The sequence below is a fragment of the Mobula birostris genome, chromosome 25 (assembly GCF_030028105.1).
Source record: "Mobula birostris isolate sMobBir1 chromosome 25, sMobBir1.hap1, whole genome shotgun sequence".
Taxonomy (NCBI): Eukaryota; Metazoa; Chordata; class Chondrichthyes; order Myliobatiformes; family Myliobatidae; genus Mobula; species Mobula birostris.
In genome coordinates this window covers 46,465,400-46,484,545 of record NC_092394.1, presented here as the reverse complement: position 1 = coordinate 46,484,545, position 19,146 = coordinate 46,465,400, and the positions used below count along the sequence as shown (strand labels likewise).

Here is a 19,146-nt window from a genome sequence, read left to right as displayed (position 1 = left end):
CTGTGGAACACCACTGGTAACCGGCAGCCAACCAGAATAGGATCCCTTTATTCCCACTCTCTGTTTCCTGCCAATCAGCCAACACTCTATCCACGTATGTAACTTCCCCATAATTCCATGAGCTCTTATCTTGTTAAGTAGCCTCATGTGTGGCACCTTGTCAAAGGCCTTCTGAAAATCCAAATATACAACATCCACTGCATCTCCCTTGTCTAGCCTACTTGTAATTTCCTCAAAAAATTGTAATAAGTTTGTCAGGCAGGATTTTCCTTTAAGAAAACCATGCTGAGTTCTGCCTATCTAGTCATATGCCTCCAAGTACTCCTTAACCTCATCTTTGACAATGGACTCCAACAACTTCCCAACCACCGATGTCAAGCTAACAGGTCTATAATTTCCTTTTTGCTTCCTTGCCCCCTTCTTAAATAGCGGACTGACATTTGCAATCTTCCAGTCGTCCGCAACCATTCCAGAATCTATCAACTTTTGAAAGATCATCGCTAATGCCTCCGCAATCTCCACGGCTACTTCCTGCAGAACACGAAGGTGCATTCCATCTGGTCCGGGAGATTTACCTACCTTTAGACTATTCAGCTTCCTGAGTACTTTCTCTGTCATAATTGTGACTGCGCACACTTCTCTTCCCTGCCACCCTTGAGTGTCCGGTATACTGCTGATGTCTTCCTCAATGAAGACTGATGCAAAATACTCGTTCAGTTCCTCCGCCATCTCCTTATCTCCCATTTACAATTTCTCAAGCATCATTTTCTATTGGTCCTATATCTACTCTCACCTGTCTTTTACTCTTTATATACTTGAAAAAGCTTTTAGTATCCTCTTTGAAATTACTTGCTGGCTTCCTTTCATAGTTCATCTTTTCCCTCTTAATGACCTTCTTAGTTTCCTTTTGTAAGCTTTCAAAAACTTCCCAATCCTCTGTCTTCCCACTAATTTTTGCTTCCTTGTATGCCCTCTCCTTTGCTTTAACTTTGGCTTTGACTTCTCTTGTCAGCCATGGTTGCATCCTTTTTCCATTCGAAAATTTCTTCTTTTTTTGGAATATACCTGTCTTGCACCTTCCTCACTTCTCGCATAAACTCCAGCCACTGCTGCTCTGTGTCCTTCCCACCAGTGTCCCTTTCCAGTCAACTTTGGCCAGTTCTCCTCTCATGCCACTATAATTTCCTTTACTCCACTGAAATACCGACACATCAGATTTCAGCTTCGCTTTTTCAAATTTCACAGTGAACTCAATCATGTTATGATCATTGCCTCCTAAGAGTTCCTTCACCTCAATCTCTCTAATCACCTCTGGTTCATTACACAATACCCAATCCAGTACATCCGATCCCCTAGTGGGCTCAACAACAAGCGGTTCTAAAAAGCTATCTTGCAGACATTCTACAAATTCTCTCTCTTGAGATCCAGTGCCGACCTGATTTTCCCAATCCACTCGCATGTTAAAATCCCCCACAATTATCATAACACTGCCCTTCTGACAAGACTTTTCTATTTCCTGTTGTAATTTGTAGTCCACATCACTGCAGCTGTTTGGAGGCCTGTATATAACTGCCATCAGGGTCCTTTTAGCCCTGCTATTTCTTAGCTCAACCCGTAAAGATTCTGCACCTTCTGATCCTATGTCACCTCTTTCTAATGATTTGATATCATTTACCAATAAAGCCACGCCACCCCCTCTGCCTACCTTCCTATCCTTCCGATGCACCGTGTATCCTTGGATGTTCAGCTCTCAGAGACATGCATCCTTTAGCCACATCTCAGTGATGGCCACAATATCATACCTGCCAATCTGTAGCTGTACGACAAGATCATCACCTTATTCCTTATGCTGCGTGCATTTAAGTATAACACCTTAAGACCAGTATTTGGTACCATCCCAATGGCTACAAATTTACCCCATCATCTGCCTGTCTTTCCTGACATCTTTACTGCTCACTATCTTAGATTTATTTCTGTTTTCCCCTTCCTCTGCTCTATCATTCCAGTTCTCAGCCCCCTGCTAAATTAGTTTAAACCCTCCCTAACAGCTCTGTTAAACCTTCCCGCCTCGATATTGGTCCCCTTCGGGTTCAGATGTAACCTGTCCATTTTGAACAGGTCATACTTCCCCCAGAAGAGATCCCAATGATCCAAGAATCCGAAGCCCTGCCCCCTGCACCAGTCTCTCAGCCACGCATTCATCTGCCTGATCCTACTCTTCTTGCCCTCACTAGCAAGTGGCACAGGTAGCATTCGCAAGATTGCTACCCTGGAGGTCCTGCTTCTCAGCTTCCTTCCTAACTCCCGGAAATCTCCCTTCAGGACTTCCTCCCTTCTCCTATCTATGTCATTGGTACCAACATGTACCAAGACAACTGGCTGCTCGCCCCCTCCCTTCAGAATATTCTGGACCTGATCGGAGACATCCTGTACCATGACACCTGGGAGGCAACACACCATGCGGGTATCTCTCTCAGGCTCACAGAATCGCCGTCTGTTCCCCTGACTATGGAATCCCCTATGACTACCGCATTCCTCTTCTCCCTCCTTCCCTCCTGCACAACAGCGCCAGGCTCAGTGCCAGAGATCCGGTCACCGTGGGCGTCCCCTGTCAGGTCATCCCCCTCAACAGCATCCAGGACAAGATATTTATTGCTGAGGGGGACAGCCACAGGGGTGCTCTCCACTATCGGGGCATTTTCCTTCCCTCTCCTGACAGTCACCCAAGTATCTGAAACAAAATTTTTAGGAGTGGTAATAGATAATAAATTAAGCTGGAAATTACATATAAATTATGTCAAAGCAAAAATTTCAAAACCTATTGCAATACTGTACAAAGCGCAAGATTTTTTAAATCAGGAATCTTTGTATACATTATACTGTTCACTTATAGTCCCATACATGACTTACTGTGTAGAGGTATGGGGAAATAAATACAAACTCAATCTTTCTACTCCAAAAGAAAGTCATACGAATTGTAAATAAGACAAGTTATTATGAGCCAACCAATCCACTATTTATTCAACTAAACACTTTTAAAATTCAGAGATTTCATAGATTTTAAAATAATACAAATTATGTATAAAGTAAAAAATTGACAGCTACCATAAAGTATCCAAAGGTTGTTTAAAATGAGAGAAAGTTGGCATGATTTGAGAGGAACATGTATTCAAAAACAAAGGATAAGAACAAATGCATAAAATCATTGTATTTCAGTCAGAGGGGTGGATCTATGGAATAGTTGTGAGAATTTAAAAAGATGTACCACACTTGAGTTTAAAAAATTATTTAAAAATTTAATGAACAAATATAAAATACGTGATTTAAAATGAATGGGAGTAATGTAAATTTGGAATTGGATTTTGTGTTAAAAGATTATGAAATTTTTTGTTTTGGTGTGATGATTGATGCCAAATATGTTGTTGTGTAAGTAAGAAGGGTAGGCGTAATAAGCTGTAGCTTCAGCCTACACCCTTTCGGTCTGTTTTAAAGAATATCTACCTTTTTTGTTGTAATTTTGTCCTACGAAATCATCGTTGAAAATGATGCTTTTTGTTCTGTTTGTACTGACCGAAATAAATTTCATTCATTCATTCATTCATTTATTCATTCCCAATTAAGCAGCTACCCCAATTAGTTGAACATATTGAAATAGTTTAAAAATGCATTTAAAAAAAAGACAAACTACTATTTAACTGAGTAACAAATTATATATTTGATGAAATACAGAACAAATTAGAATACTGTCAATACTACTGCAGTACTATAAAACTATTAGTTCCTAATAGTTATCAATGCTGCTGCGTTCTTTTAATTGACTGTAAATTAGCACGATCAGCTCGGACACCTAGTGTAGAAAATAGACTGCCTTTGTACAATGTTATCAAAGATTGTTCTCCAAGTCTTCATTTGCACTGTAACATTCAAGATGATTGTCGATATCTTCAAATTCTTTGAGTTCCTAACTTGGAGCAATTAGGTTGTTTCATTTTCACTCCCAGCCATTTCTGGCATCTCCAAGTGTGAATGTTTCTCCACAGTGAGTATAACAGTTCTGAATTGTCTTGCGACATATTAGTGGCAAAAATCACTGCTTTTTGAACACAAGCACACACAACTACACTATTTTAAAAACTGTTTGCTTTAAGCACAGTGTAGTGTCTAATGGCCACACGTGTATGAGTCTGACACTAGTTGGATACTGTTCAACAACAGTCTCCTGCCCCAATTAAGCAGCATAGTGTCTCAAATAAATGAAGTTAATTCGGGCTATTTTCTCAATTAGTTTTTGTTCTTTAGTAGTTGTCCCAAATAAGCAGCTGCCCCAATTAACTGGAATCCACTGTAATTAGAAATAGTTTACTGTGATTGCTATCAAAGAAAAAAACAATCAGGACTGCAATTATTTGAGATTTTTAACATTTAAACATTATTCCACCTGAAACATTACCCAAGTTTCATTAGCTAGCAATTTAAAACATAACCTGACAAGCTTTGAATCTGTCATCAGGCTCTTAGGGATTGGATCCTCCTATAGCAGCGTGAATATCTGTAATTTTAAAAATAAATTCATTGTCTACATTCTTCATTTAGTTTTATCACTTTGAGTAGTTTTGCATTTGGCTGTGTTATTGAGGATGGAACTTGGCATTTCCCTGTAGAGCATGTGACTGGGAAAATAATTACAACCATTTGTCCTTGTGCTCAGTGCCAGGTTCAGTTTTTCATGTATTACACAATTGTAGGGGTCATGGCTTAAAAAATCTTCTTGAAGCTGCTGCAAAAGATGCGTGGGAGAAAGTGATAGACTGCGGGAGGATATTGATAAACTGATGAGGTAGGCTGAAAACTGCCAAATGCAATTCAGTCTGGAGAAGTACGATATTGTGTTTGTAGACATCAAACAATACAGAGGAATGTACGTCCAGTTGAAGGATTCTGAAAAATGTGGAGAAAATAATCGGATGCTAAAGATAGCAAAGAGGTAGTTACCAAGGATTGTTGCATGTTTCCTTTTTTAGCCAAGATGTTGAATAGGAAGATCATACCTGAACTGTGTAACAGGTGTGATGGTGCAATAGGAAAGATGTGGTCAATGAGGTATAGAGAAAATTTCAAAGAATATTGCCAACTTGGAAAAGGTAACTTTTTTAAGAGAACTTTGAAAATAACTCTTGAAAAAGGCGAGGAAGTTTGATAGAAAGTATTAAAAAAATCAAAACAATCAAAACAGAGTACATGGTAACAGGCTGCTCCTTAGTAGAACAGCTGAGGACCAGAGGTCGTAGGTATAACACAAAGTTGAAGAGGATTGAATGGTGGACAAAACTTTTGGGGGTGGGGTAGAAAGATGGGTTGGAATGTGCTGACTGCAAATGTGGTGGAGGCAGACATAAAGCAATTTCTGTGTGTGACCAAATAGAAGGAACAGGAATGGAAAGCCGTAGCAGTGATTGTTGCATGTAGTCCTTATTCTGAATTTGCTTTTGAAACGAGTGAGCTTGGATTGATCTCTCCCATTGACACTACCAGCATACCCTGGAGAAAACAGTGACGTAGTTCACCAGGGCACAGGCTGATTGAGAATGGGCTATAGTTACGAACCCTGAACTCCAATAACGATAGGGAGAAAACTGGCATCTCTAAACATGAGCAGTGTGAAGAGTATTGTGTGTTGTGTTAACGCCTTGCAATACCTTGTCATGATCAAGGGTAGATGTGGCTTTTCTACAGGAGTTATGAGTTGCCACACCTGCCTTTAGAGGTGGTCACAGTGCAACCTTGCACTCATTGTCAGGAAGATCAAGGAATTGATTGTGGATTTAAGGAAGGGGAAGTTAAGGGAACACACACTCGTCCTCATCATAGGATCAGAAGTGGAAAGGGTGAGTAGTTTCAAGTTCCTGGGTGTCAACATCTCTGAAGATCTATCCTGAGCCCAACATATTGATGTAGTTACATGACAATGGCTATATTTCATTAGAAGTTTGAGAAAACAGCTGACCTATCGCACTCTTGTACGTCTTCTCGTCACCATTTGAAATTCTACCAACAATGGTTGTGTCATCAGCAAATTTATTGATGGCATTTGAGCTGTGCCTAGCAACATAGTTGTGGGTGTAGAGTAGAGCAGCTGGCTAAGTATGCATCCTTGAAGTATGCCAGTGTTCATTGTCAGCACGGAGGAGATGTCATTGGGGGTTGGGAGGGGGGACACGTGGAATTAACAATCAACACTGGCACTCCTCAGGGATGTGTACTTAGCCCATTGCTCTACCCTCTCTATACCCATGACTGTGTGGCTAGGCATAGCTCAAATGCCGTCTATAAAGTTGTTGGGTGTGGAAGTGAGAGGAACCCTAAGAGGTGAGGAAGTAAGAAGCAGCGCTCTCTGCCTCTGAATCCTCCAAGGGCAGCTTCCAGCCCAGGGTCCACACCGTGGAGTGGATTGAAATGTGCTCCGTCTTCTTCCAAAAGGTTCATGGGGGAACTGTATGATCCACAACCTTAAGAAAGAGGGTGGCTTGGTAATATGCTCACAGACAGACACACTTCAGTTTGATTGGGATCCCTCAACCTACCTATGAGTCGTAGGGACGCTTTAACATGTCTTGAACTAGTGAGGCCTGGCAGTGCCCATCCCTCTCCAGGCCAGACCACAGCAGATGTCCTCCAACTCGGTGGCTTACCCTGGTCTTGAACACGTGGTCATTGTGGTCCTTCGGGGGGCTCATTCGTCCTGGCTGGTGACTTCGTCGACGAGGTCCTTTGCCCATTGGTGCCTTGTTACCACCACCCCCACACATCATTTAGCACACCGGCTGAGGTGCTGTACTGGGGTGTGCCACTTGGAGGCAGACGTGAGAGATTTAGGAGATGGATGAGGACCAGTGATGCCTGTCCACCATACAAGGTAGAGTGCATCTGCCAGACATCAAAGGTACATTACTACCTCTACCCAGAGCTGCCTCCACCCCAGAGATATACTAACATCCTGCAGATCCATGTATGCTGGTCTGTATGTCAGAAAGTTTACAGAAAACACAGCTTCCCAGACTTTTCCTGTCCTGGATGATAACGTGGGCCAGCCTGATTACAGAGGAACAGTTTATTCTTGTTCTAACTTGTCCCAATAGGCCAGAGGAACGTTTCAGAGGTTTAGGTACATGGTTTAGATATAGAGGGATGGGGATAAATAAACAAGCTAAGATGGACATCTTGGTTGGTATGGATAAGTTGGGCCAAAGAGCATTCCATTCTCTAATTGAATAAAGAGTTCCAAGGAAGCAGAAGAGGCAACCTCATTAAGCATATTTAAGACATGGTTAGATACCTTTTTGCATAGAAGAGGAATTAAAGGTTCTGGCAGGTAGGTGGAGTTGAGTCCACGGCCAGATCAGCCACGAACAGCGGAGCAGGCCTATTCTTCCTATTTCTTACGTTATAGTTCATAGTCATACTTTATTGATCCCGGGGGAAATTGGTTTTCGTTACAGTTGCACCATAAATAATAAACAGTAATAGAACCATAAATAGTTAAATAGTAATATGTAAATTATGCCAGTAAATTATGAAATAAGTCCAGGACCAGTCTATTGGCTCAGGGTATCTGACCCTCCAAGGGAGGAGTTGTAAAGTTTGATGGCCACAGGCAGGAATGACTTCCTATGACGCTCTGTGTTGCATCTCGGTGGAATGAGTCTCTGGCTGGATGTACTCCTGTGCCCACCCGGTACATTATGTAGTGGATGGGAGACATTGACCAAGATGGCATGCAACTTAGCATCCTCTTTTCAGACACCACCTTGAGAGAGTCCAGTTCCATCCCCACAACATCACTGGCCTTACGAATTACGAATTATATACTGTATGTTCATGTTTGTATTACTTAACTGGTTATCTGCACTGAAAACAGTGAAGTATTCTTTAGGTTCAGGGCTATGGAAAGAGCTCGTGGTGACTTTTATCTGCAAGATGTATGCAGTACTCTGCTGCTGGGAATGATTGCAAGGGCTAAGGCTCGGGCTATAGAAATTGAGATTGTCTGGATTTTCTTTGCCCTATTTCTATTGCCATGACACTCTCTAACTTGGAAGTTAATATCTACAGACAGGATTAAGGAAGTGTGGAGGGATGGTTTTTTAAGCCTGGAGATTGAGGATGCCTATGTTTTCTGTAAATTACAAGATTTTCTTTGTTCAGGGAGACAACAGTAATAGGATATTTGAATGTGACTTATGTAGGATTGCAGAATTTGGCAGCTAAGTGGAACTGTTATAAGGGATGAGAATATGGCAGCTAAATAAGAGGTGGAAGTCAATAATCAAGTTCTGCTTGAGGTTAAATAAATTTAAGATTGTGAACAGATGAGTTTGCCTTTGTTCAATTGAATTTGAAATGTGTGTGGAAAATAGTGTAAGTGAAATTTGAAGGTATTGGCTGTATTGTCATTGACACCATTCTTACATTTGACGGAAAGAAGCTGCAGAGGGTTGTAAATTTAGTTGGCTCCATCTTGGATACTTGCCTACAAAGTACCCAGGACATCTTCAAGGAGCAGTGTCTTAGAAAGGCAGTGTCCATTATTAAGGACCTCCACCACCCAGGGGTGTGCCCTTTTCTCACTGTTACCATCAGGTTGGAGGTACAGAAGCCTGAAGGCACACACTCAGCGATTCAGGAACAGCTTCTTCCCCTCCGCCATCCGATTTCTAAATGGACATTGAACCCTTAGACACTACCTCACTTTTTAAAAATATATCTGCTTTTGCATGATTTTTAATCAACTCAATGTATGTATACAGTAATTGATTTACTTATTATTTTTTCTTTTATATTATTGCATTGAACTGCTGCTGCTAAGTTAACAAATTACATGACAAATGCTGGTGATAATAAATCTGATTCTGATTTAAAAGGCTACTAAATTCTACCACTCTGGGTTTAAAAAAAAAACTTGCCTCAACTTCAGAGTCCTCAGCAATAGTTTTGTTTCTTTGTAGAAAGAAATCAGAATGGCAAGTTCTGGGTACAAGTCCACCCATTATGTGGACAAGGGAGAGAAGAATAACTTGGGTGGAACCTAGTTCTTATAGCAGGCTTTTTTGTATTAGCATGGCAACTGGTGGAACCCTAGTTCATTATACAAAATTGATTAGTGCGTTGTGTTGGAGAACAACAGGAAAACATAGCAACAGGAGTGTAGACCATTCATCCTTTTCTGTTGGCTTCACAGTTCATAATAGTAGAGTTTGATTACAAGTCAATCAACCTTTTACCTTGATTTCATTACCATTGCCATAACAAAAATAGTCATTGATTGATTCTTTTTAATGTTTTCAGAGACTTTTTCCAGAATACTTGATTTTCCAACTACCTTTTTGTCTGCTGAAATACCCTAGTTGTCCTGTTTATCTGTCCCAGTGGAAATAATTTCCTTTTTTTACCTTGCATTATTTATTTGTAAGAATATCACTCTTTGAGAACCAAGAATTGCTAGAATAGAGCACTCAATACAAAAAAATACTTGGTGGTTAGATGAATGAGGGTCCCCGACACAAAACATTGATTGTCCATTTCCCTCCATGGACTCTGCCTGACGCCCCCCCCCCCCGAGTTCCTCCAACACTTTGTGTGTTGCTGGTGGTTAGAGGAGATGTCTCAAGAGTAAAATGGATGAAGATATGAACAGACAGGAATGTAAAGATGATGGAACACTTTCGTGTAACATTAACACCACAGGCTGATTGGGTTGAATGGCCTGTTTCTATAACATTCTGCAAAGGGAACTGTATGGTTGGAGGTGCCATCTGTAGAATGGAGCAATAAATTAAGCCCTACTTGCACTATGCTGTTTGATTATAACCGGGGTTGAGAATTCCCCTTGCATCTTGATTAATATTTATTTCCTGAGCTATCATTTCTTAAGTTTGATCATTGTCTCATGATAATTTACAGGGTTGCAATGAGCACAGATTGCCAGCTGCATTTCTTGCATTGCAGTGGTGCTGGTATTTCAGAAATATTTGGCTGCAAACCTCCATTTTGAAAGTGGCGTAAATGGAACACAGGTCTATTTCTTTTCTCCTACAAACGTTTAAAGAGAACAAATTGCATCATAGAGTTTAGGAAAATATTTAGATAAGCAACTATTTGCAATATTAGCCAGCATGGCACAAAAGGAGAGCTGAAATTTTAAGATTGTACTGAAATCAGGATTGTGGCAAGGAGATGGATTTGAGTTGGGGAATAGTAGTAAGAAGTTGGCCATCCTGGGAGTGCTGTGCAAAAAATAATCCATTCCCAGTGCACACATTCTGATTACGAATGTAGGATCAGAGATTCAAGTTGTCTCCTCAATCTGCTTATCTTCCACTGGTTTGCCTCTTGTTTCCACCCACAATGAAATATGCTTATAACCCTGATGCAAAGAGTAATGGGGCTAGATCTACAGTGCACCAGCTACAACATAGAGCTGTACTTCAGGTGTGTGGGAGAGCAGACTGAATAGATAAAGAAGATCTGCTGTGATTGCCTGTTAACTTAAATAATGTGAGTTCCTGGACAATTATGGCTGCATTATTGCTATGTGACTCTACTGAAATAAACAGGAATTCATAAGCAAACTGGCAACATAACAGTAATTATCAACAGATAGAATGTTCAATAATAATTTTGAGCCCTGAGAAGAGAAGTCAGATTTACCAGGGTAGATAGGAAATTTTAAATAATTGGATAAATCGGGAATAAAAAGCTAGCATTGGCAGTAGTGACTAATCCATCTAGTATACTGACTTTCAGAGAAAAGGATTGTCTGGCCTATTTGTGATCCAAAACAATCAGCAGTATGGTTTTTAACAGTCACCTGAAATGGCTAAGTTAGCCAGTAAAAGGGCAACCAGTAACAGGCCAGCCATACTACGAATGATTTCTTTAAGAGATTGGGATTTGCTCATCCCAGACTCTGTCTCTATAATTTTGTAGGTGCGCTGACTAATTGGTGCACCATAGTGAAATGTAGAAATTAAAATATTTAGTGTTTTGAACTGGCATACATGTTGCATTTTCACACAAAAAATGCTGGTGAACGCAGCAGGCCAGGCAGCATCTATAGGAAGAGGTACAGTCGACATTTCGGGCTGAGACTCTTCATCAGGGCTAACTGAAAGAAGAGACAGTAAGAGATTTGAAAGTGGGAGGGGGAGGGAGAGATCCAAAATGATAGGAGAGACAGGAGGGGGAGGGATGGAGCTAAGAGCTGGAATGTTGATTGGCAAATGGGATACGAGGCTGAAGAAGAGAGAGGATCATGGGACGGGAGGCCTAGGGAGAAAGAAAGTGGGGGGGAACCCAGAGGATGGGTAAGGAGTTATAGTGAGAGGGACAGGGAGAAAAAAGAGAGGGAAAAAAAAGGGGAAAGAAAAAAAATAGAAATAATGAAGCAATAAAATAAGGGATGGGGTACAAAGGGGAGCTGGGGCATTAGCGGAAGTTAGAGAAGTCAATGTTCATGCCATCAGGTTGGAAGCTACCCAGACGGAATATAAGGTGTTGTTCCTCCAACCTGAGTGTGGCTTCATCTGGACACAGCCCTTCCAGGTGAGGCGACACTTTACCTGTAAGTTGGCTGGGGTGATATACTGCGTCCAGTGCTCCCCATGCGGCCTTCTATATATTGGCGACGCAGGCTGGGAGACCATTTCGCTGAATACCTACGCTTTTCTTTCCCCCTTTTTTTCTCTTTTTTTCTCTTTTTTTTTCTCCCTCTGTTCCTCTCACTTCTTGCCCATCCTCTGGGTTTCCCCCTTTCTTTCTCCCTAGGCCTCCCGTCCCATGATCCTCTCCCTTCTCCAGCCTCGTATCCCTTTTGCCAATCAACATCCCAGCTCTTAGATGCATCCCTCCCTCTCCTGTCTTATCCTATCATTTCAGATCTCCCCCTCCCCCTCCCACTTTCAAATCTCTTACTGGCTCTTCCTTCAGTTAGTCCTGATGAAGGGTCTTGGCCCGAAATGTCGACTGTACCTCTTCATATAGATGCTGTCTGGCCTGCTGCGTTCACCAGCATTTTTTGTGTGTGTTGCTTGAATTTCCAGAATCTGCAGATTTCCTCATGTTTGCATGGTGCATTTTGTTATTTTTGTTCTTTTCAGTTTGTTTAACCACTAAATGTCACACTGATTTCAGCCTAACTTCCACAGTCTGATTTAAAAAGCTGTCACAGAGCCGTGCAGTGCAGTGACATGCCCTTTAGACTACCATATCCATGATGACCTTTATGCCCATCTACACTAATCCCATCAGTCTGCATTAGGACTGTATACTGTATGCCTTGCTTACTTGAATGTCTTTCTAAATGGCTCTTAAACATAGTGGTTACTTCTCGTTAGAGATATCAACCACTCTCAAGAAAATCTTTCCCCTCAAATCCTCACTCTCTTCTTAAGTGAACTCATTATTTAAACAAAGCCCCTCTTCAAACTATTCAATACGTAAAAGCTAAAGAGGGCAAACTAGTATGCAGCAAGATTGGGCTTTATTCAGATTGTGAAAACTTGAACCTACTCAAGAGGGATAAGCCATGTTAACAGCTTTTTAAGTGTGGGTCCAAGTCCCTTTCCAGGACACTTGACTAATGCTTCACAGTCTAGTACATTAGGCATATTGTGTGTAGAGGTGCAATCACATCAGGATAAAGAGAAATTCATTGCGGTTCAAAGATGTTTTCAAAGCTGGAATTCAAAAAAAAAAATAGCAGCCAATAACAAATGAATATTTCTGAAGTTATGTCATTGTAAGAAATATGATAGGCAATTTCTAAGTAACAAAATCCACAAACTATGTCTTTTAGATTGTGATTTAATGAATAATTATTTTCCTTTGTTATGATGTATTCAGGTAATGGGGAAAATTCACAATATATTATGGAAGGAAAGTTTAACTGCATTTTGATCTCATTTAGTCCATTCAAAGATAGTGTGGTTATTTGGTGCTTGTGAAACCTTGCCTTTTATCAATTATAGCAGGAGTAGTACTTCAGTTGTAATCTAGTGGTTATAAAATAGTGTTATATAGTCCTGAATTTATTAAGGATGCACTTGCAATTGTTTGTATTCCACAATTGATGTTGGGATTAAATTTTCTGTTCCTTTCAGTCTGAATTAAGTCGACTTACTGAACTAGAAAACTCCTTGGCAGTCTTCTGTTTGGCTACATATGGAGAAGGAGATCCCACTGACAATGCACAAGACTTCTATGACTGGTTGCAGGAAACTGACACAGATCTCTCTGGTGTAAAATATGCAGTACGTATCATGGGGTAGGAAGTTATTTGGGATTTTATAAAGGTTTCTATCATGCCCTAATCGGATGATTTTAGTGTATTGTCTATGTGTTTAAACAATATTGAATAAAAAGGCATGAAATCTTAAGGCTATTTAATGGATAAATTAATTGGTTCAATGAAATAACTTTGCCTGTGGGGGAGAAAAAGGAACATAGAAAGGTGGTGTGAGGCTCTGAAACTAGGTGCTGGGAGATTAGAAGACTACTAATGTTTCACTACTGTTTATAAAAAAAAAAAGAGGAAAGAATAAATTTAATTTGTGGCCAGATTGTTCAATTGTAGTACTGGGCAAAGTATTGATAGTAATTATGTGGTATGGTTTAAGCCATCATTTAAAATAATTTATTAAGGAGAGTTGTCTTTATGAGAAAGTTGTGTCTTACAATTAAACTTTTGAGTCAGTAACAATGATGGTTAAAGAATATTTGATTTAGATTAAATTCAAATATTGAATTGAGGTTAATTGCCTTCTTAGTCATAGTGATTAGTGGTTAAAGTTACTTTTATCTTCATAATTTATATGTATCTGTTGCTCCAGAAGCAGACAGATTCATAAGTAAATTGATAATGTGCTCTTTAAAACGTATTTTTTCAATGATCTGTTGTCAATGTATATTATTGAATTGGATATTCAGAGTTATCTGGATGGAAAAAAAATTAAATTTGTTTTTCTCAAAGGTCTTTGGGCTTGGAAATAAAACTTATGAACACTTTAATGCAATGGGACAGTATGTAAACAAAAGAATGGAGCAGTTGGGAGCAGAAAGGATCTTTGAGCTCGGTCTGGGAGATGATGATGGCAAGTGAGTGTAATTGCACAAGAAGCTTTTTATGACTTGACGTTCACAGACGATGCTCTTCTTTAAGAGCAGCGCATTTGATTGGCTCAGTTGAACACACGGTCACTTGTTTATGGTATTGCTCCATAATTCAAGATTTTAATCATTGAATGCTACTGTATACGTTTGGAGACAGGAACTCTTAACATTTTAGGTGTTGTTATTTTTAAAAAGCTCGCAGCATGGAAAAACTCTTACAAGGCCAAATCCAATGTTTTGAACTTGTAAGGCTTATGCAATTGTGTTAATTTGTTCCTTTTGGTAAGGCAGTGATAAGTCCTTGAGCAGAGACTAAGCAATGAAGTCTAAGTAGTTGAGTGGTTGATTCTTTTGAGCAAACAGACCTTTAATGTTGATACAGAAGTTACATCAAATGACTTCCTTCTGCTATGATCTTTTGTGGCTTGTTGACTCGTGAGTAAAAATGAGGTCCAGCTAGCACAGTTTCTTCCTCCCTATCGTGTAGTATTTTCATTCTTACTATTTCACACTTGGCTTGATTCCATTCCTATTTAAAAACAGTGAATGAAGCTGACTTTTCAGATGCAAACATTGATTTATCAAATTTGGCTGAAAAACTTGATTAGAACGCAAATAAAGGTACAGGGATTTAATACTTCATTCTTGAATACCAAAGAGAGGATAGTAAGGTTTGTGCTCTGAATTTCAGGCATCTGCCATTCTTTGCTTTTGTATTCTTCCCACTACTGGATACCTGCAAAACTATAATGTATTATACAGCATGGCATTTATTTGAGACATACCATGTCATCTTGTCTAAATTCTAAAGTTTTAATTGAACTTTGACTTTGATTTGTAATATATCTGGGATTTATTTTGAAATCTCTTAGCCTGGAGGAGGATTTCATCATGTGGCGCGAACAGTTCTGGCCAGCAGTATGTGTGCACTTTGGAGTGGAAGCCACTGGCGATGATTCCAGGTGAGTCTCCAACTAAGCATTTTATTGGGCCAATTCTTAATGTTACTGATTTTTCTAGAAAGAACTTGGACCATGGAGAACAGAATAAAACTAATCAACAAATTTAAGGGATTTACACCTGTGTCCTGAACAATCTGTGAACCTATGCAGCTCTTTTGCTTCAGGCTATTCATCTTGTCAAACTGTTGTTTACTCTAATGATGGTTCTTGCCAGTGACCATTAATATGATCTACATGAACCTTTGTGGTCACTAAATACTGACATTGGTTTTACAAGATGATAACTTGTGTGCACTCTACCATAATCACTGGTAATAGGTATGAATAATGTGATGTAAAATTATCAGCTGCATTCATGATTGTGTATTGCTGTGTATCAGTCACTCTAAATGCATATGAAGTCTACAGTGTATGAATCACCAAGAGATACAGGGGATAGCATGTAATCTACATTTGTATGTGCACTTGTGCATATTACAGACATCCCACCTCTCCCGGAAGTTCCTGGAGTCTCCCGCATATGAATAGTGGCTCCCTGATGCCCGCAAGTTATATACAATATTACGGAAATCAATTTTTTGAGAGCGAGAGAGAGAGAGAGAGAGAGAGAGCATGAGAGAGCAAACAAGCGGGAGAGAGAAAGCGAGCAAGAGAGAAAGCAAGGGAGAGCGGGAGAGAGAAAGCAAGCGAGAGAGCGTGCAAGAGTGGGAGAGAGAAAGCGAGCGAGAACGCGCCATGGCAGAGTGTTCCAAAAAAAAAGAAAATATAAAACGTACGTCACCCCAGACTACACTAAAGTGTACCCCTGCCTAATAGGAGTCAAAAATAATGAGTGTTGCTCGCTGCACTGTTTGCAACAATGACTTTTCTATTGCCAATGGTGGGTTAAGACTGTAAAAGACATGTTGAGCTGAGTTTAACAAGTGTCATTCGTTCATTAGCATAGCTAATGTTATTTAAACTAGCTGGCTAGCTACTAAGGAGCTACTCTATTGCAGACATCCCACCTCTCCCGGAAGTCTCCCGCAAATTGATGGTGCTACCTCCCTGAAATCGGTTTTTGCAGGGCGGGATGTCTGATATTACGTGGCCTTACATTTGAACTATACTGCTTTCTGAAACGTTGATTCACATATTCAGAGCTAACCTCTGCAGATTTGCTGAGTCTCTGGTAAAGGAATTTATCACAAAGTTCAGGATGATGTCACTTGATTCAGTTCAGTGGAATATTTTATCATTTCTGGGATCTGTAAGGGATCAATCTGGTATGCACTCATTAAGTAACATATCTTTCACTGCAGTTGTAATCTACATGCAAACTACTTTTCTTGTTGGAACTTTGTTAATCCAATATCCCATTTCTGAATGTAAGACTTTCATTTTTTAAATAATTCTCTGTGGCTTAAAACAGTTTTGTTTCTGTTACACTCTTCCCTCAAGAATTGTCTGAAGTAAGCTCAATTGTGTCTTCTCTTCAGTAGTAACATAGCAGAAATTTAGCCTGTGTGGAATGTAGCATTGTTCCGTAGATGACAAAGGTTTGTTAATCAATATATTGTTGTAAACGTGCACAATTCCAATAATTGTTTCACAGGCCCTATTTTAGCAATTTCATTGCTCTGTGCTGTGTCATAATGCCATATGACCTACAGGGTTGTTGAGGTTTTTATTTGCCTTGCATTTGGTTTTACTTCCTTAATTGGTTTTCATCCATTGACATTTACTCTTAAGCCCAAGATGAAAATAATTTCTGTACAAGTGTATGATTGTTTGGGATGATTTGGAAGATGAATTTGTGGCTAAGGAACTGGTGCAGGGAGCAGGGCATCAGATTGATATCTCTGGGGAAAGCATGACGTGTACAAAAGCAATGGGTTACACCTTAACTCGAGGGGATCAATATCCTTGCAGGCAGGTTTGCTGAAACTGTTGGGAATGGTTTACACTAATTTGGCAGAGGAGTGGGAATCTAGGTGCTAAGGCTGAGGATGGGACAGCTGGTAAACAAGCATAGGCAGTGAAACTGTGAAGAAGGACAGGCAGATGATAGGGCAAAATTGCAGTCAATGTGAAGAGTTGCAGTATAATGGAACAAAATCAAAAAGGGAGACAAATACAGGGACTGAAGGTGTTATATTTGAATGCACACAGTGCAAAATAAGATAGATGATTTTGTATTTCAGTTAGAGATTGGCAGGTAAGACATTGTGGCATCGTTGAGTCATGGCTGAAAGAAGATTATAGCTGGGAGTTTAATGTCCAAGAGTACACCTTGTTTCGAAAGACCAGGCAAGTAGGCCGAGGGGATGAGGTGGCTCTGTTGGTAACAAGTGAAATTGAAACCTTAGAACGAGGTGACATAGGATTGGAAGATACAGAATCCTTGAGGGTAGAGTTTTAAAAAAAACCTTTATGGGAGTTATATACAGTCCTCTGAACAGTAGCCAGGATGCGGGCAGAAGTGAGTCCAGTTGCTCTTACTAGGGAGATGGTGCTTGAAGAAACTGAAATTTCTGAAGATAGATAAGCCACCTGGACCAGATTGTATGGGCACTAGGGTTGTGAAAAAAGTAGCTGAAGAGATTGTGATCTTTCGAGAATTAATAGATTCTGGCCTGGTTCTGGAGGTCTGGAAAATTCACAAATGCCACTTCACTTTTCGTGAAGGGAGCCAGGCAGAAGAAAGGAAATTGTAGGCCAGCTAGTCTGACCTCAGTAGTTGGGAAGATGTTGGAGTCAATTGTTAAGGATGAAGTTCGGATTACTTCATGGCATTTGATAAAATAGGCCAAAGTCAGTATGGTTCCCTTGAGGGAAAATCTTGTCTTACAGATCTGTTGGAACTCTTTGAGGAAATAACAGGCTGGATAGACAAAGGAGAGTCAGTGGATGTTGTGTAATTGGATTTTCAGAAGGCCTATGACAAGGTGCCGCACATGAGGCTGCTAATTTTTGCTATATTATATGCACTTCCTTTGGCTTTTAACCTGTCTTTGACTGATCTTGTCAGCCTCATCATCCCTTTCTCCTTCTCATACTTCAGGGTGAATTATATCATATTATGATCACTGTCTCCTGTGGTTTCCTTTACCTTAAAACCCCCATCACTATCGTAACATTGCTCTTATTACAAATCTTTTCTATTTCCCTTTGGAAATATATGTCCAACATCCTGGCTACTGTTCAGGGGCCTATATATAACTCCCATCAGGGTCTTTTTACTCTTGCTGTTTCCTCGCCCTACCCACAACAATTCTACATCTTCCAATCCTATGTCATCTTATTCTAAGGATTTGAATTCATCTTTTATTCAACAGATGCACCATCCCTTCTGCCTACCTACCTGGTCCTTTGATACAAGGTGTATCCTTGAATGTTCTGCTCCCAACTATGATCATCTTTCAGTCATGACTCAGTGATGCCTACAAAGTCATACCTGCTCATTTCTTACTGCGCTATAAGATTATCTACCTTATTCCTTGTATTGCTTGCATTCAAATATAACACCTTCAGTCCTGTATTCATCACCCTTTTTGAATTTGCCCCAATATTACACTTCATCTCATCCTATTGACTGAAATTTTGCCCCATCATATCCCTCTCCTTCCTCAGTGTCACTACACACTACATCGACTTGTAAACCAATTCTCAGTTCTATCACTCTAGTTTCCATCCCCACGCAAATTTAGTTTCAACCCGCCCCAATTTCTCAAGCAAATCTGCCTACAAGGATATTGGTCTTCCTGTTGTTTAGGTGTAACCTATCCTTTTTGTACAGGTCATACCTTCTCCAGAAGAGATCCCAGTGATCCCTCCCCCTGCACCATTTCTGTAGCAACTCATTTTGTAATATCACCCTATTCCTGTCCTAACTAGCATGTGTTATTGGGATTAATCCAGAGATAACTATCTTGTCCTGCTTTTCACCCTCTTCCCTACACTCACTGTGCAGAATCTCTTCCCCCTTTCTGCCTATGTCAATGTGTACCACAGTCTCTGGCTGCTCACCCTCCCTCTTGAA

At 40.2% G+C, this 19,146-nt stretch overlaps 1 protein-coding gene across 2 annotated transcripts in view; it reads left to right on the top strand.

Moving 5' to 3' along the window:
* The window catches only part of LOC140187480 (NADPH--cytochrome P450 reductase-like), a 102,159-nt gene that overhangs the window by 53,164 nt on the left and 29,849 nt on the right, over nt 1-19,146 (top strand). For both annotated transcript variants that reach the window (XM_072242810.1, XM_072242811.1), the window contains exons 6-8: nt 13,155-13,304; nt 14,024-14,148; nt 15,036-15,125. In XM_072242810.1, coding sequence (XP_072098911.1) covers nt 13,155-13,304; nt 14,024-14,148; nt 15,036-15,125 — 365 coding nt within the window. The remainder of the gene's footprint in view (nt 1-13,154; nt 13,305-14,023; nt 14,149-15,035; nt 15,126-19,146) is intronic.